Source organism: Cydia strobilella, chromosome 7, assembly GCF_947568885.1.
Source record: "Cydia strobilella chromosome 7, ilCydStro3.1, whole genome shotgun sequence".
NCBI lineage: Eukaryota > Metazoa > Arthropoda > Insecta > Lepidoptera > Tortricidae > Cydia > Cydia strobilella.
This window is the reverse complement of record NC_086047.1, coordinates 16,365,287-16,387,805: the sequence shown is the minus strand read 5'-3', so window position 1 is coordinate 16,387,805 and position 22,519 is coordinate 16,365,287. Positions and strand designations below refer to the sequence as shown.

Genomic DNA, 22,519 nt, shown 5'->3' with positions numbered 1-22,519 from the left:
CACAAAATAGTTATTTGCCTAGATCACAGGAAAACCTATCAGAAATGTGCAGTCAAGCGTGAGCCGGACTTAATTACTTAGTTTTTGATCCTTAAGTTTCGGATTTTTTAAAGACATTTCACTCACGTTTCGCATATAAATACATTGTTAAAAATTGTGTAATGTACGGAACCCTTGGAACGCGAGTCCGACTCGCACTTGGCCGGTTTGTGAAATTGTGAAAATTTGTGAAATTGGCAATAAATCACATGGAGCTCAAACCACGATAAAACGGTTAACTTCAGCAATATTTGTAAACTTTGTTAGTATGTATTAACCCTTCGAATGCCTTGTCCCGTATACGTCACAGACAATTTGAACTTTAATTTACAATTTCAAGGTTATTAATTCGGTAGCAAATTTTTGACACTGGCGTTCGAGGAGTTCAAACTATTGTAACATACATAGGCTACGTCTAAATACCTACACATAAATATTTAGAATACCTCTATTGACAACTTTACACAACCACACGCTCTCAAGTATTTTGTACGCCAGTCTTGATATTTGATAGTTGAACTAAAATAGGCATTCTATAGAAATTGTTGCTCCAACGATCAAAGTTGGAATAAGCCTTACAAAATAGAAAGCATTCATGTTTAAGCCTAAGTCGTGCTTGACATAATCAAAGGGGATGGAAGCGTTACTTAAGTTAGTTCATCCCTTGTTTACCCGAAGCTCCCCCCAATTAGCCCGCTCCATGCATCTTTACGATGTACAATAGTCGTAAAAGCACAATCACATATTGTCCTTAGGTTTTTTATTGTATTGATTTGTGTGATACATAATATGTTTTAAATTAGAAATAAATTTATTCGCTTTTTAGGGTTCCGACCCTTAAAAAGAAAAAACGGAACCTTTATAATTAGGATCACTCGTGCGTCTGTCTGTCTGTCTGTCCGTCTGTCACAGCCTATTTTCTCCGAAACTACTGGACCCATTTGAAATTCAGTACACATATGTACGTTTGTGACCCAAAGACGGACATGTAACGTAAACAAATGGATTTTAAACATGGGAGCCACTTTTGAGGGTATATGAGAAATTTAATAAATAAAGTTTTTTAAACTATATCGTATTACATAATGAAAGAGCTCGTTGTGACAATCTCAATTTATTGTTTCGTAATTTTAAAATGAATAATTTAGAAGATATTTAAGAAAATAGCCAAAAAACTACCGTTTTATCTACGAAACTACCGGGTCTAAAATTTTGAAAAAAAAAATACACAAAATAGTTCTTTACCTATAGATCATAGAAAAACCTATTAGAAATGTGCAGTCAAGCGTGAGTCGGACTTAATTATTTAGTTTTTGTTCCGACCCCTACGGATTTTTTAAAAACATTTCACTCATGTTTTACTGAAAGTGCTTGGTTGCACAAAAGCTTCTCTTATATTTTAGACATAATTATTACCTACATACAGTGCCAATTATACTTCTTTGAAAGTAAAATTTACTAAGTATGTAGGTACCTACATATTCGATTTAATTTTGTACATATTTGACGCAGTAGTAAAAACAACTAACCCTTAACACGATAACCGGGATTAACATAAAAAGTATATTTTGTCAATATATATTTACGTACTTAAACTTAGGTTTGTGGTCATCTCAGTAATAAGTTTAATAACTTGCTCATTTTACACCATACATTTAACTACACTCGTTAGCCCATAGTTTGGGGCTCATCGGACAACACAACACGTGTATTTCGTTACTGTATGTTTGTCAAAAGATTTATACTTAAATATACAGTAAAAAGTAATGAAACAGAATGCAATGTAAAACAACGAATGAAACAGCAGAATCAAAAGCAAATCCATTTATGTAAACGAATTCTAAAACACCCCTCCGACCATAACCACCCATAACATATCACGCACGAAAACTCCACGATCCTGTATTACCTACCTTAACTCCGGTTTTACAGCCAACCTCTCTCGAATGTAAAATAGGTGAAATATCCGAAGTGGGTACAAGAAAAACACATTTGTGGGTGAAAGTTTCGCTAGATGGGCCAGCCGCGTGGCGTTTTACGAGTGAGTTTCATGGCGTGATTTGAGACGTTATTGAATCCGGCCCTGCTTTAATTGAATTCGGAAGTTGACGGAATCTATGATGGCCGCTGGTTTGACGGCTACATTTTTATTTGTATAAATAATTTCTTTCGTTTATTTCACACATTTAAGTTTCATAATTTAATAGATTTTGTGTTGTTGCTTTCTAACACAATGCATTATTGTTAAAGAAATAAATAAAATGAAATAAATGAAAATTAAAAAAACATTGCATATATTGAACGAAAGAAACAATGTTTTTTTTTTTGTGTATTACGTGTGTGTGTAAGTAAGTATTCTTTATTGCACCAATAATTATACACTTTACATAGATGTAACATGTAGAATTACAAAGAAAAGAAACAACAGGCGGTCTTATCGCTTGATGATCTCTTCCAGACAACCTTTGGGTAGCATGAAATGTAGAACTCATACAAAAGTCAACAGGTAGTGCAAGGAGCTAAATATGGAGACCATTAAGTACAAACACACATACTACACAATACTTACATAAGTATTAAAACGAAACCTAATACACAAATAAATATACAATATATACATACATACATATAATCACGCCTATTTCCCGGAGGGGTAGGCAGAGATCACGGATTTCCACTTGCTACGATCCTGGCATACCTCTTTCGCTTCCTTCACTTACCTACATACATATACCTAATATATTATATACATCATATATATTTATACTTACATATATTATATATAATATATAAAATGGCAACTTAAGGCTTGATGAGTTTCTATCTCCCAAATTTTAGACCCAGTAGTTTCGGAGATAAAGGGGGGGGGAATGGTCATTTTTTGCCTATTTTCTTGAATAACTTCTAAATTGTTTATCCTAAAATTATAAAAAAAATATATTTGAGATTCTCACAATGAGTTCTTTTATTTGATATGTAACACGATACAGTTTGAAAAACTTTATTTTTTAATTTTCTCATTTACCCCTCAAAAGTGGCCCCCATGTTTAAAATTTATTTGTTTGCGTTACATGTACGTCTTTGGGTCACAAACTTACATATATATACCAAATTTCAACCTAATTGGTCCAGTAGTTTCGGAGAAAATAGGCTGTGACAGACGGACAGAGAGACAGACAGACGCACGAGTGATCCTATAAGGGTTCCGTTTTTTCCTTTTGAGGTACGGAACCCTAAAAATAGTGATGATTTACATGGGCCTGAACTAGGATTCCCTATTTCAGACAAGAAATATCATATACTAAGAACAAAGTGACCAAGGCCACATTTGACAGGTGACATTTATTTCAGTTTATAATTTACATAGTAGTGTTTCTACTTGAAAAAAAAAAAAATATCTGAAAATAATTTAATTTGTTCTATTCTAAAATACTTCTAATAGCTTCAAAATATACATGGAAAGTGAAAGTCAAAACGTATCACTTTCTACCCGCTTCAAAGATAAACAATGAGCCACTTTCAGAGTATCAGAAATGAAAATGTATAATATCGCAGGCACAATTATGCTGTTCTAAGGTTTTATTAAAATCTAGTTTCAGCTTAAAACGTATAAAAATTTAAAATAATTATACTAAATTTATTTATTTTTGTGAATTGCAAACCGCAAAAACTTTATCAACCCACTCTCATGTTTATGCCAAAAACGCATAAAACAAGCACTCTACAGTTAATTCGAGAGCAGAGACTCGACCACTTAGAATCGGCCGGCGTGCATATCAAAGCCAAATTGTGGACGCGCGCTGGCCGGCTGGCGCTATATTTGAATTTTAGTCCTTGTGTCTGTGTAAGTTATGAGAAGATAGCGGAAATTTGTCATCACAATAGTCATCTGTGTTTTTTTATACTTACTTACTTACTTCGCTGGCTCAGCGACCCGAAGTGGATCTTGGCCTCCGATACTAGGTTTCGCCATTCGTGTGATCCGACGCCATTCAGCCTCCTGGATGTCACATAGGTCCTTCTGTCCGTTTTTTTTATACTATCTTTTAAATATCTTTGTACACTGCAGTCGGTGAAGCGGACGTGGAGGGTACGAGAAGGAGTGAACGTAATAATCGCAGCAGTAATGCGGCGGCGAACGGCGGCAAGAACGACGCCGCAACAGTAGGTAATTCATCTGCAGCATCAGAACGTCACCTTAAGGCTCATCTGATGGTATGACATTTGACTGGCTTATGGGCGTTATTTTAGGGTTCCGTACCCAAAGGGTGAAAACGGGACCCTATTACTAAGACTGCTGTCCGTCTGTCCGTCTATCCGTCTGACTGTCTGTCTGTCTGTCACCAGGCTGTATCTCATGAACCGTAATAGCTAGACAGTTGAAATTTTCACAGATGATGTATTTCTGTTGCCGCTATAACAACAAATACTAAAAAGTACGGACCCTCGGTGGGCGAGTCCGACTCGCACTTGGCCGGTTTTTGTGTTTAATTCAATCAGTGTCACAACAACGATAAAAATAAAATGAGGATCTCTCGAGACGAGGGAGCCCCAATAAGATTGATCCTCGAGATATCTGGCAATCTGACTCATCATCGGGAACACGACATTTGATCTCGTGGCGCAATAGCGCTGCCACAACAAGTAAAATTTACTGGGACGCTCAATGCAGTACAGTCACTAGTCAGCATCAATAGTAATAGATGAAACAACGCGCCAAAAGTTCCTACTACTCTCCAATATTCTTCCAGATACAGATCTGAACGCGAACTGTAGAGATATTTATGTCTGTATCTGGAAGAATATTGGAGAGTGGTAGGAACTTTGGGCGTTCCAGTAAAATATCTTCCACAGTCTAACTGACAGACATAATATGATGTCTATTTGTTAAGCTATTATTGAATGGTAGATACTTTTGACGCGTATTCTGATCCGCTACTTTTGATGTTGACTATACAATGTACATCGATACAGTATATCGATGACAGCTAAGCCCAAACATTCAGTTTCCACCCTGCCTTACCATGAAAAGGCCCAATTTCTGGACAGGGATAGGTACGTAAACATTATATTTCTATATAAAAATTGTAACTAAACACAAATGAGCATCTTCCTAAATGTGAATGCAGGCTATGAAGGCATGTATTCCCCCTATAGCTAGCTATTAAGTTTTTATTTTTCTAAGAGATAAGTAGGTGCGAGCTGAAGAACAGCGCTGTGCAGTCGCCAGACTCGCGGCACAAGCTGAGTCCCGAGCCTATTGTCGCACTTAGCATTTACATGTTAACTATAATTCTAAATGTCACATATAGATAGTTAGTTACTTGTATAATACTGCTGTAATTTAAGCTTATTGTACCAACTACTGTATTTTTTACTGAGACAATAAATGACTTTTTATTTTTTTGCCCTATACCGCCTTTCCTCTTCACCTCATAACGTGCACCAACCGTCCGTTCCTTATTCCAACACTGGCTAACCGGTTACAGATCTCCTACATATATTCATCGTAAGTCTCCTTATCCGCCTGAATTTGTTTCGAGAGACTCAGAGCCTCGCGGGTTTAACATTCCCTAATACCCTGCTTTATTTTTGAATTTTCTTACAAACGGTTTCAGTTATCGTGAATTTTTGGGGTTATGTTATAAGTAAACTTAAGCCTCGTGCGTTGTTGCGGTAAAACATCTAAGAAAACCCGTGTATTTATATTGCTTATTTTTAGGATTTCGTACCCAAAGGATGTCAACGGGAACCTACCTATGTAAACTGAGCTTGTGGTGTCTAAATACATATACTATTTCTTCGGATAAGTACTCTATCGCCAACTGTAGGCCATCAGAAAAACTGTTCATTGTTCAAATTAAGGACCACCCAACACTAGCGTCTTTTGAGCGTCGGCGTCTAGTCAGCGTTATGGCAAATGGCGTCGCTGTGCAGTTGTTGACTTGTTGCGCTAACGTTGCGCCGAGCAGCGGCCATGAGTTGGCTAAACGCCGACGCTCGGGAGACGCTAGTGTGAGGTGGCCCTAAACGAGTACAAAGAGAATTTCATTGGTAAACAAATAGTAAATCTCCTTCAAGTTTAGGTAAAGACGATTTTTTCCTTTTTATCTGAGGGAAGCGTACCTTCGAAATCGTCAAAGACCCATTTTTTTGTCAAAATGAGATTGTTTAGCAACTCTGTGATGTGCAGACCTTGCGGATTCCCTCATTTCTAATTTGTTCTCTCAGTGCAATCTAGGAAACTATTCACAACTACAGTTTAAATTTAATAGCAAGATTCAATATATTAAAACGGTTAAAACGGGTTACTCTCGTATTTAAAGTGGAAAAATGCTCGATATATTGTTTCGCTCCATAACGAGTACCGTCATCGGGAGCACGCGCTGACGGACCGACGCAGAGTCAATCAGAGCAATCTTCGGCTTAAAATACATACGTGACTGTCCCATTTTAATTTATTTAATATGTCTGGGTCTCACGGAAGTTTTATTTTTAAATAGCTACTCAGTATTCTGATCAACTTAATCCAGTTTCCATCCACCCACAAATAATCACGTAGTTCCAGGCGCGCACGTTATAAAAACATCATTCGAAGAAAATTCACAACTGCTCCAGAAGCAATATAAATATGAGCTCTGGTGACACATGTTCCTTATGAGCGTCAAGTTCAAGTTGTGTTAGATGTGATTGGCTTAAAGTTTTGTGAATTAGGTTATTGCAGAGACAAGCAGATGTTAAAGACAACATAGAATATAAAAAGAAATATATATTTAAAACCAATATAATAAATATTAAAGAAATATATAAAGAATTAAGTTATAGCGTACAACTCACGTTAATTTATTTTAGGCCAGGAAATGAATGCCCAATAAAAGTTATAGAGGGAAATGCTTGGAACACAACTTTTGACTTCGTAGCTTTGTTTGGAATAGTTAAGAGGTGAACATATCAAGTCCCCGGCCGTAACCCTGGTGCTGGGGGAGGGGAGAGTGGGGGTATTAACTTTACATAAGTGACGTAACGTTTTAAGTTGCAGAAAAGCGGTTTAGTCCCGATTTGTTACAATAACGGTAAACGAGTCTACGTTCTCGCTAAACAACGCGTGATAGCATTTTCAGATTGTCACTTCAAACTTACCCCCTATTCATAAATCTTAGCCACCTCATACTAACCTGTTTTAAATTTTGTCTCTTTCTAACAAAAAGAAATGTCAAAAATGACGGATATGGCCAACAATTACCAACGGTTTGTTAGATTTGACAGATGTTTATGACTAACACTATTAACATGTAGATTTACAGTCTTTATTTCTTTAGTCTCTGTAGTTATTCACATTATTATTCGTTTGTGAGGGGGAACCGGGATAATGTATCTGTTTTCGTGCATATTATGACGTCATAAATAACTCAGGTTGGCGACGCACGTCACGCGGTATGAGATCTTAATTCGGTTCATGAGTTATGGTGTTCTTTGGGCTGATAAATCTTGTGGCTTTGTTAGGTATGGAGGATAGAGAGTGGAAGCCATTTTGGTGTTTTTCAGAATGACAAAATTCTCATGCCCACTTGCACCATCCTACTAAACCTAAAACTAAAGATCGGGATGTATTATAAATTTAATATACGCGATATAATGCGTGTTCATAGTTTTATTTCTAAAACTAAAATTACATACAAAAGTATAACTAAAACGACAAGCATTAATAAAATAGGTAAGTCAAAGTTTCGAATCCCGGTAAAGGCATTTATCACGAATATTTATTAGGTACTTTTTACGCGTAGTTTGATCCGGTAATTTTGATTCTGACTGTACACCGGATTTGTTAAAATCAAATTTAAAAACCGTAAGATGCAAGATAAAATGCTTCATCTACTTTTATTCCTATTTCGTTGAAACACTACGGAAATTGTGAGCCTTCGGATCAATACATCTGTTACAATTACCTATCATTATACTGTACGCGTCAGGGCTGGAAGAGGGAAATCCACGTCGATTTCCCCATACTTATGTTACGCTCTCCTTATTCGCAACTAAAGCCTGGTCTACACTGGAGCGGAGCGACGCGCAACGCGACAAAACATTACAGACAACACACACTATTGCAAACTCAAGTAACTTTAGTCCAAAACTTACAAATAGGGTCCAAATAAAGTTTGTATAAAATGTATACTTATATTTGAAATTACGTTGAATTTGTGATATAGAAATATGTAGTAAATTGATAACCAAGGGATTTGTTAATGACTGCGTTCGAGTGCCAAACTACCTCGACTGAAATCTCTAGTGTTATCACTTTTTTAACCTTCTTCCATAAGAGCTCACTCTAGCACAGTGGCGTATACCTATATATCTTGTATCAACTAAAAATTACACTCCGTATTTCGCTAGCGGTACCACAGCGCTCCTATCTAATATAAATCGCCAATATGAACGCTGTACTGGCTCTAAGAAGGTCCCCTAAACCTTACAACATAAATTAACTTCCAAGTAATCTCGGATCGAGTCTACAGCTTTTATTAAGATCGACTGAGACATTTTTTCACGTGTCTGGGGAAAGGAGCAATTTAGGCATTGTGATTAATTTTTTTCGTATATTTTTAATAAAACAAACAAGATAAATAATTTTCTTCCTTTCTACAAATATCTATCGTTGAGTGATCAATTGTTTCCTTGTTTGCTGTGTTTTGATTTTATAGAATTTATTGAACTTTATACGTATAGGCGGTATTTATTTTAATAGATGATATAGTGATACATATATTGTTTAATATCATCATTGCATCGTTGGACATTAAATTATTTTTCCTAATTAATTTCACAAGGTTATCAACATCAACCTAGACAGATTGTACGGGTTATCCTTGTTACTTCTGTTTTAATATGTGCCTCCCAACACAGGCAAAAATATTGCTTACCGGGAGACACCATCCCTCAAATTATACATATGTACTCTGTTTTATAAAATAAAGAATTTTGTATTTGTAATATAATCGCTAGAAATTTACTTGCACTAAAGAAGGCCCATCTTTATTTAATTTTTTTTTCTTATTTGTTTATTGTATTGTATTTTATTTTATGGGAATATCATGAACTTACAGTTTTGTCTGTGGTAGGTACTAGCGAACATGAACAAAAAAATTGAACCTATTCACAATTATAAAAGTTTGAAATTTTGAAGGTAGGCAAAGACTGGGCCTTTTTTGGCGCAGGTACTTATCTTAAATGGTAAATGTATCTACGACATGAAGTATCTTCTCGCCAAGTAGTGCTTCAGACCGAAGCGTCTGTTTCTCTTTTTTTGCAATTTTTTGATTAATAATAACGGGAGATCATAAATTATTACATGAAAAATAATAAAATATTTCGTGAGATCCATGTACTATATGCAACAAAAGCAGATTAAAAAAAAAACGAAGTGGACACAACTCAGCAAAATGTACCTAGTCGGGTGGATCAACTTTTTTTTTGTTATTCGAGTCCATCAGCCAGACGACAATACGTAGTTTGTTAGAAGAAAATGTTATACTACTTTCTACTAATACATATGTAAAGTAGATGATCCATTATGGAAAGGGCTTATAACTGCCATTAAAATGCTTTTGCTCATTTTGAATATCAAAAACCAAGGGTTTTAAGAGTGACCCAGGCGATCATAACCTGGTCGTTACACCTGGCAAAGTACATTTGGCAGTAATCCTTGATATAAGATACAAGTATCAGGTCAGGTCAGCTCAGAAGCTACCGTCACATTTGTACTTAATTTAATTTTTTATTTATTTATTTCAAAAAATATACTTATGTCTAGGTATATAAAAGTTTCGCCAAACGTAGACAGTTTGTTGGCGAATAGTGCGCTTTCAATTATATAATGAGTAAGTATTTTTATGCGTTATATCTACTGAGTACAGTACAAACTGTATATGTATACTATACTTAGGTTAAGTTGAATCTAAATTATGTTAACATGCATACATCAATACTTCAACAAGACCGGTTTGTAATACTGTACGGCCAGCATGCGTGCCCATTTCATCTCACGACAGCACTTGAACATTATTCTTATGACATAAAGGGGCCCACTGACTATCCGTCCGCCGGACGATATCGGCCTGTCAGTTGTTCGGAACTGTCAAAATTTGTTCTAACTGACAGGCCGATATCGTCCGGTGGACTGAAAGTCAGTGGGCCCCTTTACGTTTTATGATTGTAATAGGCCGCTCTCGCGATGTGAAATATCCACTCATGCCTACCCAAGGTTAATGCAATAATACAAACTAACACTAATTAAACTATACATATATACTATGGATTTATGTTATCTAAAAATATTGATTTTAATCTTTTTTTAAACATCTGTTTACTTCTACATTGATCGATTGAACTGTTTAGTTGGTTAAGAATCTTAGGTACTAAGTACTTGTACAAGTCAGCGGAACCTTACCTTATTTAGTAGTACCTATTTGTAGGCATTTTCTAGGGATATGTTGTTTAGTATCCATCCTTATAAACTACAGACTGTTTACAGCAAATTCGAAACACGACACATCCCCTGAGACGTTTAATATTTGCCATGACTCTCTGATTGGCTCGTTACTGCAGTTGTGTGTTTGTGTTGCCGGTTCGTTGGCTCCGAGGTGTTTTTTCAGGAGCTAACGATGGATAAAGTTATTGGAAGACGTGTCGCCTTGGAAAAACACCTTTGAATGGCAGTGGCCCATTTTGTTGGCGAAAACTTGCGATTGCGATACACGTTCCGTGGTGTAAACAGGGTTTGATTAAAAGTTAAAGGATATTTTGAGTGAAGGGGGACTTTATGGTAATACAAATTTGTTTACAGTAAAGAAACCTTATTAAACATTTATTTTATAAATAACATATACACAGCGCAGGATTCGTCAAGTTACACAATCAAATTAGCAACAATCCTGATCTTGAACAAACCAAATTAGGCACAAAAAAATAATTTTGACATTTTTTCCGCTTGCTGTATAGATATCGCGCCAATGACGTACAGTACAAATGCTTTAATATATCGAGTTTAATCGAATATGCACAAGAAGAGAAAAATGTCCTAAATCTCAGAAAACGAAAAGGAACTCTCAATAGATCTCAAAAAATACTTGTGCAAGCTCTCATCCCGAGATTATCTAAGGCTATTAAGGCTATTTTATAAAGCTTTGGAGCTCCCAATTAGGTACAGTCGCCACCAGATATATCGGAACGGCCAGTGTGTTCGCAGATATCTGAACACACGCTCTAACGCTTTGACCAAGAAGAGTGTTCAGATATTTGTGAGTACCTTAGCCGCTCCGATATATCTGATGGCTACTATACTAACAGCAAACTGAGGGCCTACCGCGAATTACTACGCTTATTAGTTCATCTATTTGTGTCTCTATCGTTCGAATATGCAAGAGCGATAAGGCGGCAGATAACGAAATTTCGATTTTCGTTTTTCACGGTAGACCAGAATCAATTGACATTGACTGAACCTTATTACCTTACAATAGGGTTTAAGTTTTCTGAGTTAACAATGTGGACGATGGTACGAATGAGAAGAATGGCTCACATAAGTTACGAGGAAAATCGATGACAATTTCCTCGGTCTGTATTTTGTTTCTCTTAATCTAATTCTGATTCAATCTGATTCATATTTGATTTGGTGTATGTGGGTAACTATACATATCAGTCTAAACTAAAACCAATTATTTATTAATCTTTTATGTTTTGTAAACTTTACATACATGCGTGTTATACAGAATATAATGTTTCTTCCCTTTAATGCATTAAAATAAGGTAAAAATATTATATCTAGCCTAGTATTTAGATAATCGAATTTAAACTGTTGTAAGACATACTAACATTAACAAGTGAGTCTAAACCGTGTTTTTTTTTTAAAGTACATATATAAGTACATACCTAGTTTAGTACTATAATAGTAGAAACTTCATCTACAAATATATCTAAAATTATAAAATCATGTTCAATGTCTAATTCATACCTTATTTAATTTACTTTCACAAAATTCTGCTTAATACAGATATTATAAATAAGATATAAAATATATATAGGTACTAATATTATTATTTTTTAAAGGTCATGCATATTTCTTGTTCTTCTTCAAAAAATCTTAACAGAACAAGCAGATAATACGCTTTATGAAATTTTTCTCCATAAGAGGAAGCCTGAAAGTGCACCCATAATAGAAGAAGTAAGGGCGAAACACCTAACCTGGTACGGGCATGTGATGCGGAGGGATAAAAGTCATGTGACGAGAAAGGTATTTCTAATGAATGTGGAGGAAAGTAAGAGGAAAGCAAAACCGAGAAAGAGGTGGATGGACTGTGTGAGAGATGGAATGAGACGTACACAAGTGAATGATGAGATGTCGGGCGACGAGAAGTATGGAAGAAAAATATTTGCTGCGCTGACCCCAAGTAAAAGGGATAAGGGCAAGCGAATGATGATGATAAATTGAATTTGTCTCCACACTAAACCCGCTAATAAATAGAAAGTCTGAAGCCAGCAAAATTATAATTCAAATTATTCGCAAATCATCTTTCAAATTAGAAATCAAATATAGTTAAAAGTTACGTCATGGAATAACTTATTTAATACCTAAGCAACAGAAACAAAGCATTTACAAGCTAGCATTCAATAAACAAGTTATCATAACTCTAATTGGAAACTTCTGGAAATCTCACAAATTAAATTGGCAGTTAAAAACTGGCGCCTGAAATACAATGGTTAATAAAGTTTTGTTGCGAAAAAGCATTTCAAAGGGCGCTTTCTCTAGGCCTAGGGTTGGCAACTGAAACTTTTTCGAAAAATGTTTTTTTTCTTGTAAATAAACTTCCTTTAAGAAATGGTTCAGCGAGCTTTTATTTAATACCAGTTTTAAATAATATTTATCATACACATAATATTTATAATTTAGGTACGGTGACATCTCCCTACAATTTATAACCTTGTAACCAACCAAACATGTATTAAGATTTGAGATGACAGCTGTCACCATACCCATGCTAGGTATGTGAAAAATACTAAAGATAGGTAGCTTAAGAGCGAATAAGAGGAAGTAGGTAGAATAGATAGATACCTACCTAATAAGAAGTGGTTAATTAACCGCTGAATTAGAGCAGTGTCGATCTGTAGTAATAAAGATCTTTGAGGGAGACCTTGGCATTTTAGACTACTTATAATCAAATGACTACCGTTTGCTAAAAAAGTGTTCCAAAATTGTATGTGTATGGAAAATTTCATTCCACGTCATGAACATAAAAGTTCATACTATAAACGTGACGTAATGGAGCTAACAAACTCTGAAACACTTTTTTAATTATTGAACCAGAAATGCACTAGGCTAAAGATTCTGAGCGGGATAAATCTTTTAATTTTTTAAGCACTATTGCACTGGTAATCTGATCCACCGGTCTGATGACCATCGGTCGCGGTCTTAAATCTCTGGCGCTCTGGCGGTCGAAAATCTCGAATTGGAGTCGCAGTTTTGGCCTAAAGGTAAATCCGTCAAAGACACAGACTATAAAATAGGTAGCCCAAAACTGCTCTCGCACAAACTTCTCCTCCCTATTCTGGATTACGCTGACGTTGCTTATCTCGATCTCACTGAGGAGCAACTTAATAAGCTTCAGCGTATCCAAAATATCCGCATACGGTTTATATTTGGCTTTCGCAAGTTTTGACACTTGTGACCATGTCTCTTGCTTCCGGTTGCAGCTCAAGCGGCTCCCTTTTCGCTTACGTCGTAATTTTCACGTTTTGTCACTTCTGTATTCCATTCTATTTAACCCCGCAACTACCCGCTATCTCAAGAACCATTTCAGCTATCTCCGTTCTGTTAGGTCCTCCCAGAATTTATTTCTTTCTGCCCCGTCATCCTCGTCTATATTCTATAATAATTCTTTCACTTTTCAACCTGTCGACTATGGAATTCTGTGTCTCCTAATTATTTCAACGGACTCTGAAGAAACTTCACTTATTATTTGCTCCGTAATACTTTTATCTGCTTCCTTTTCCTTATAGCTGGGATTTTTACTTTTAATTTTATAGGTATATATATAATTATGTATAGGTATATATATGTGTATGGTTTATTATTTTGTTTTGTGTTTTTTTCTGTGCTAGACTTCTTTTATTGAATCGGAAACACCTACTGACATGACACAAATTTATTATTTTCCGCTACCTAAAGGTTGTCTGGAAGAGAACGCTTTTTAGCGATAAGACCCCCTATTGTTTAACCTCTCCTTTTCTGTATTGTTTTCTGTAGTGAGGTGTGCAATAAAGAGTATTTGTATTGTATTGTAATCTGGTGCAAGTTCTGTTTAAGCCCTTCAAACCTTCAAGAAAAGAGGCTGCTCCCAGGTGTTCATGGGCGACGGTAATTGCTTACCATCAGGCGATTTCTTTCCTCGTTTGCCTCCTTTGTCTCTAAAAAGTCACTTGTATTAATTTTATTAGTGTTTTTTTATTAAAAAAATATATCAAAATCAAATCTTAGGCAACCCTACGTATAGTAGGTATTCCACATAATTTTCCTCGGTTCCTTTGGGGACGTGTTCAAACATTTCCTTCGATTTACCTTTGTTTTTGATAAACACACGGGACTATTTCTGAGATCGTTGATTACAGTTTACCGTACGAGGACAAATAACCTTTCAGATCTACTCGTATTCAGGGATCTAATGTTAGAATCGTATAAGAGAACAAAAAAGTCAATATGTTGTGGGTATGGTTTAGGTTTTTTCCATATGTTGTGTGTAGCAACACGAAGGTGGATATTATGTAAATTGTATAATTGGCCATTTACTTTTCGGGCCATTCGACTATGGAACTCTCGCGTTTTGAAACATGTCGAGCGTTTTTCGACTTTAAATACGTGAGTGACCCGTTATTATTATGTTTAATACATATTAAATCACATAATTATAATATCGTCCGGATATTTTTTTTCTGCTTCCTTGTTCTTCCGTTTACATCCGTAAACAGAACAATATCTTTTATACGGATTAGATCGAGATTTAGGTTTCGAGAGCATCGTGCGAGCCGAGCGGCAGCCCACAGCCATACGCCTGCCCGGGAGGCGCGCCGGCCAAATGTACCTAAACTGCGTAGTGACACTGTACAAAGGAATATGCTCTAAAGAACTTTTTGAATTGGTGCCATCGTCTCGCTTTTATCACAGCACGCAACTCCCGCCAATGGAGCAAAGCTTATTCCCACTTCTTAGAGTGGTATTCCATCTGTCCGATGTCTTCTTCTTCTTATTTGCGTTTTACATTTTGCTTAATGAGAGAGTAAGGCGCAATGCACATCGGACCAAAAAATTGGACAGGTGAAATACCACCCTTAGATATATGGCACACCAAAAATAAGCGGAAATTTCACTCGTTTCTTCCCAGAACGTGCAGAATATGGAGTGGGTTACCTTCTTAGCGCGACATAGTTTTACTTATAGTTGGTCAAACCAAATTGTCAGTAAAGAAGAAGGAAATAAACTACTCATCCTTTTCTTTTGGGTGCTAGTACTAGTGTAAGACAAAGATAGTATGATTCTCTCCGTCTTAGTTTGAAATGAGACAGTCCTTTGACAAACTATAGCTACGACATAGGGTTCTCTAAGAAGCGGGTATTCGGGGTTCTCAATAATCGGCAACGCATAAGTGGCTCCTCCGAAGTTGCTTATATCCATGGGCGATGGGGCTTCCCGTCAGGCGGCTCCTCTGATCATTTGCTGACTATTACATACAAAATATAAAAGAAAAATGTATCTAAAGCTTTTTAAACGGGTCGGCATCGCGCATAAATAGAGTGGAGAATTTATTGGGCTATTCATTAAATAAATGCGCTGATTTCAGGTTTTAGGGCGAGGAACACAGTCACTAGCAAATAATAGAAATATTTATAGTTTTGTCCTTCTCATATAATTTGACGTCAATCGATTCTGTTCCTGTCGAGAATTCAAAACCTCTAGGCATATCAAGTTTAGGAAAATATAAGAAGTCAGTCATCAGTCATTCATAAATCAGTTTCCTACACAACATGATTTTTTTTTATCCTACCTCGTTAGTTCCTAGTTCCTACCTATTGACTACCTATATTTCTGCTGTTTGTACTACCTGTTGATTTTTGACATGAGTTCTTTATTTCCAGGTACCCAAAGGTTGTCTAGAAAAGATCGCTTATTAGCGATACGACCACCTGTTAATTATTACCTAGTTAAAGTTTTATTATTAATTTCTTTGTTATTTTACATGTAAAATTTAATGTTATTGGTGCAATAAACAATATTATTATGTAGGTATTAACAAACAACTTTAGTTCCCCTGGAGGGTTAATAAATATCTAACCCTGTACGAGCTTCTTGCGAGCAAAGCCACGTACTGGGGCAAAGTGCTCGAACAAATTGTCGTAAATGTGGATGCGCTAGACAAAAGCACCAATTTTTTTTCAGGCACTTGGTTAGGTCCATAGCTTTAAGTTTTTGATAGGAACGAACTCCTGCGTCGGCTATCTTTAATTTAGTCCAGCGTGTCCACATTATCACCTGTAACTGCCCTACTAACGAACACAGCTAGCTTTATTACATTAATGTTTTAACTGAAATCTATCAGTACCGCGACAAAGTGGCGCGGTACATGGATTGCAAACTCATTAACGCAAATTCATCGGCCTTTCGTCGGGGCACGTAATGGTGATGGGTGCCGCTAAGCTCCTCGCTTATTCTGATTGCGGGAGTGTTTCTAGGAACCAGTTTATTGTGACCTCGGCGTGTTATTTCACTCACTTTTCTATTTTTGCCTCTTACTAATATGACAATGGCAATCCTACAAAATTCTGGAAATGTTTTGCACATTTTTATACGTAAAATGTAATTTTTTCCATTTCTAGAATAACTTTTAAAATTTTCGAAACTTTTCTAACTTTTTGGGATCTTTTCATAACTTACTTGAATTATATTAAATAAAATAAACCATTTCATGATACCTAATAATATGCGCAAATCTAATAAACTTTACACTTAAAAGAAGGTACGTATTTACAAGTAAAAATATTACTAAATTAATGCCGACAACCTATTAATAAATATATTTTGTCTGCAATTGTTTCATCTCCGAAATAAGTCCCCAAAGCCTTCCAACTGCTGCCAACATTGGCCCAAAGCCTCCCAACTACTGCCAACATTGGCCCAAAGCGTTCACAAACCAAGTAGAGTAATCTCGTAGGTGCTGAAGTTACCGGCACGGTGTAATCCTCGAGATTATTCTAAGAACGGCCTTGGGACGCTGCATACATTAAACTATCCCACTTTGTATGCATACAGTATGTAAACTAACTATATGTCGTTGGAGGGAGCTGAGAGAATCATAATATTTAGTTCTTTTCTTCGCTAATTTGATCGCACAAGCTAAGTACTACGAGATCACGTGTTGCTACAAAAAATAGTATTAGGAGACCGCCCATACATAAATCTCACGTAAAATAAATAATTCTATAGCAAAACGTAATATTTGACAATATTACATAGTTTTTATGTAGGCACTGACGAATTTACGTATTAAAAGAAAAAAATTAAGTAGTTACACCTTAATGTTACTCGACTTTTAATACGGAAGTCTACCTGCCTGACAGTCCTGACACCACATAAAATGTGTTCTCCATTAAGTTTCTTGTCACTAATTTTAGGTAGGTACACGGTGGTGGTTCTTCTTTAAATATTATATGATTAGATAACTTTTTGACATTGACAAGTCATTGTGTACCTACGGTTTCAACTGTGGTTACGAACCACAGTGTGGTGTGGTAACTGTGGTGTGGATAGAGTACGTCTGAATGTCTGCCAAATGAAACCAGTTTGACAGTACTGGCTTCCCTCGAATGCGGCTGACCCAAAAACGTTATAAAACGTTAAATGATATGGCTAGGATGTCTCGTGCTGAATGTGAATACGTGCGTACGTGCTGTCTGTGTACACTTAAATTTATTTAAATTTACTTAAGTTTATTTATTTAGTCGTATGGCATTAATACAATTCATGGTCGCTTTACAAATACACGTTGCGTCCCAAATAAGGGGCCGTCCCACACTCCAGGGCACAAGGGTCATTCCGTCGGGTCTCTTGCCATCGTCACGCGATTTAAGTTTATACACATTAATATTTAGATTCTTCACCCAATGGGCTGCGTTTTCGCTTAGCTTAGCTTAAGTAAGTGCAGAAGGTCTCCTGTGTACTATCTTTTTGGGCACTCGTGAACAATGTGGTAAATTGACTGTACAGGTGCTCCACAGTCGCACTTCGGTGTATCTCGCCACCCACACTTAAACATAAATTCTCCGGATCGCCCGCTTTCAGTGCGGAGTCTATTTAGTTGGCACCATTCTCGTCTCGGAGCCGAAAAACCTTGCGGCTTATGCGTGGGATCGTAGCTGGCATGGGATGCCCTGGGCAAGTTAGCAATCTAGTCCTGTCTCCATTTATCCTTGATGTTAAAGCTGCTGCTTTCATTAAGTCCCTGTGCCGTATTGTATGGTGGATGTCGGGATTTTAAGCGTAGCCTAGGAGGACAGAAAAATTCCGAGAAGTCTCGCCGCTTTGGATTTGAAGCAATTTTGTTTGCTTCCTTTAGCAGGGCTTCTTGTCTTCTAAGATGAGGCGGAGCAACGTGGCTCAGAGCTGGCAGCCATTGTGTTGAAGTGGACTGTATGGTACCGGTTATGCACCGCATGGTTTTTCGCAGCTGGACATCGACCTTCTCCACATGCACACTATTCAGCCATACGGGTGCGCAACATTCGTCATACGAAGCACGTCCGCGCTGGCTCCCCAAGTAGAAAGTCAGTTTGTGCAGAATATTATTACGGGTTCCCGAAAAAAAAAAAGAAAAAAAGTGCGCGCAATATGCATTGCGAGTAATGCCAAGATCGAATGATGGTCCCGCGAAATTGCTTGTTCGTGTTTATCACTGCCAACTGACTAACTAGGTTGACATATAGTAGAGATATAAGAGGATTAATAAATAAAACAAATACTATAAAATAATACCTAATGGATGTTGTCAATGTCAGAAAAAGCAGTTTACTCTTCTTCGGACACTTTATCCGCAGCCTTTAAGTGCGGGGTATAATTTGATTGTTATATTTACTCGAAATTTCACTTGTCCACAGAACTACCTCCAGACAACCCAACAATAAAGGCGGAAAAGGGATGGTACGCATCGGGCGATTCGCTTCGCGCACAGTGTTCATCCCCGCCTGCAGACCCTCCGGCGAATCTCACGTGGCTTCTCAATGGACGAGACGTAAGTAAATTGCCGCAGATATCGTTCGTCATCATATGTTGTTGTTGTCCTATGGCACCCCAGAGGTGCAAAGGGCCTTCACAAGCTCGTGCCACGCCCTCCTATCTTCAGCGACCCCTCTGGCCTCGTTCCAGCTTAACCCGACCGCTCGCTCGTAGCTTCCTTATGACGGACCATTGCCAAGAGTGTACAGGGCGCCCGGAGCCACGGCTTCCGTCCGTTTCCCCTCTTCGAATAGTTTTTGGAATTAGAATTATCATATATTCATAAATACATTAGGTGCGCATAATATGTGCAACGACAGCGCAAGACCCCAACCGGTTGTCTCATCGCTGCGCGGCGAGCGACAGTACGCGGCGCGCGGCTTCGTGACCGCTGTTCTGTTAGTGCTTGAAAATGGAGACCTAGGCTCTCCGAAGCATGTTGCGCGATTGGCTAGAAATGCGTGAGTCCGTAAAATTTACTTAAATTAACGTACCTACCGTATTACTTAGCACATGCATAATTATATTCTGCGTAACACTTTGCTTACAAGTTCGAACTTATTATTGAAATATAGGGTATTGACGTCTTTCGTTAAAATGCATTTATCATTGGCCCACCCTATAGTTCAATGTAATAACCTTAGTTTAACAAGTGCGCCTTCAAGTTAAACATTTACAATAATGCGTAACTTACGAGAATTTTATTTATTATGTAACTAGTTAGTTGTCCAAGTTCTCCACTTAATACCACACGAGCCGAGCGCTGGTTCACCGCCGCCATATAAAAATACAACATCCAGCGCAACAACGATCGCTATTTACTAAATTTTCTCAATTGCATTTACCAGTAGGTATTTTATTCAGTACTTTTACAGAGTAAAGTGAATTTTATAAAATGGAGCAGGTTTTTCAGCATTTCGACACAATGCCCCGTTCATGTTTGAACAAATTGGATTGAACTGAAGTGAACAAATGTTCACTGCATTGAATCTTTCCCTGGCAAAAATTGTATTATATTTATATTATTGAACACTGGAGAGTATATACGTAATATGTTCACCGAGTACAAAATTAAAAATTAACTGGATTACTTACGTATTTTATTCGAACGGTTTATGTCACAATATATGTATATTTTTTTCTTTTGTAAAGTTTATTTCCGTAGTGATTTCGTGTGATGTTTTTAATAAAAAAAAGTCAATGTTTTTAAGCCATCTCGTGTTTTTCGTTTCAACATAAATTACAGCTGTTATTTGCGAAATACGACTGCGATTTATCCTGAAACTCAATCGAGAGCTAAGCTTGTTTTCGCCCAGTAGAGTACCAAGTTTTAATGGGTTACCACATGTATTCGATTGTATAGCAATAGCATACGCACTGTGTTTTATTAGAACTAAATTCACCGGTTTGGTAGAGATCTGAACAGCTTTGGGACACCACCCACCCCATTATCAACTGAGTTACCATAGTCTTACACGATCCCGGCGAATATTTCTATCATATTTTTGGGCTCGAAACATGAAAAACACCTGAGTTGGTCAGTTTTCGTCGAACCGTACACTTTTTATTCGTTTATTAATTTAAGCCATCTTGTGATTGAATTATTTTGAAACAATTTAGACTATAATACTCTTGTGAGACTCAAAAATGTATTAAAACGGATCAATCGCGTCAAGTTCTAGTGAAAATCACTCGATATTCGGTGACAATCAACTAGACTCGCGTCAATTTAAAACAATTTTATGTTTGAAACGTCAGCACTATTGACGAAGACAATAATTATGTTTATACTATGTAGGTATTTACTCTGATGAAAGTGCTATACTATACAAATAGTAATATAATAATTCAGCCTCTATACATCCCACTGCTGGCACAGGCCTCCTCTCATGCACAAGAGGGCTTGGCCTATAGTCTATTGAAGACTACATAGACCTTTGAATTTCTTCGCAAATGTATGTATGCAGGTTTCCTCACGATATTTTACTTTAGCGAAAAGTACATATTAAATAATATTCCGTACATAAGTTCAAAAAAAAAGTCATAGGTACGAGCCATGATTTGAATCCTCGACCTCCGGATTACAATTAAGTCGGACGTCATCGTCAGATCCACTCTCGGCCACTACTGCTTCCACACTCTACTAAATAAACTTTATTTTTTTTCGAATATTATTGTTTGAGCAATTTTATTATATTATTTTGATGTGATCCCCTGGTAACGCTATAACCGCGGTCACTTTACCCATTTCGAGCGTTCAGTTGAAAACTTTTAAAACTTACTACAACGCCCAGTTATTTTTACTCTTACGAACAGCTGACTGTAATATATCTCTTAACTTTTAAGAACTTTTAAAAGCTGACCTTGCAAAAGAAAATTAAGGATAAGTACCTAAACATAACGTAGATTTAAAGTTTTAAGTGCTACTAGTTTTAAGTGATACTCAAGTCATACTACGGTACTAGAGGTAAAATATTTTATGCATTGCTTATATTAGTGGGTACTACGTAATATCTTACATACATATTACGTTAGTACATATAACATACCATATAATAAATTATAGCTCTACAGTGTCCACACAGATTCACATCAATTGTTGGGCTCGGTTTTCTTTTTGGTTAAACGTTTTAAAAAATATATTTAACTACATTACTTACACTAAAAATCAAAACCGGCGATATGAATCCATTTGTATAAAATTTATATACTAAGTGACTTTTCAACTTAAATTGTAAGTAAGATGATGATTGTGACATATTATTATTAGTATTTAGTTTGTAATTTTTATTTTAAGGCCTTTTAATGTAACTTTTTAATGTATCATTGTTTATGTTCAGAATTCTCATGAAATAAAACTATGAAAAGGGATTATATAGATGATGATTAATGATGATGATGATGATTAATAAAAACTATCCTATGTCCTTCCCCAAGCCTCAAACTATTTCCATACCTACCAAAATTCATCCAATTCGTTTTAGCGGCTAAAGCGCGAAGAGGTAAGAGACGGACAGACAGACAGAGAGACAGACAAAGTTTTCTGTCACATTTATAATATACTTATGATTATTATTTTATTTTAATTATTTATAATATTAATATAACATTATAATATACTAGAGAAGTATTAGGGACTAGTAGGTATATCCATAGACTCAGTTAAAAATCCTG

General features: G+C 36.6%; 1 protein-coding gene across 1 annotated transcript in view; it reads left to right on the top strand.

Annotated features, from left to right (window-relative positions):
* The window catches only part of LOC134742673 (uncharacterized), a 294,576-nt gene that overhangs the window by 193,521 nt on the left and 78,536 nt on the right, over positions 1-22,519 (top strand). The window contains exon 4 of the mRNA XM_063675862.1: positions 19,228-19,361. Within this exon, the coding sequence (XP_063531932.1) occupies positions 19,228-19,361 (134 nt within the window). The remainder of the gene's footprint in view (positions 1-19,227; positions 19,362-22,519) is intronic.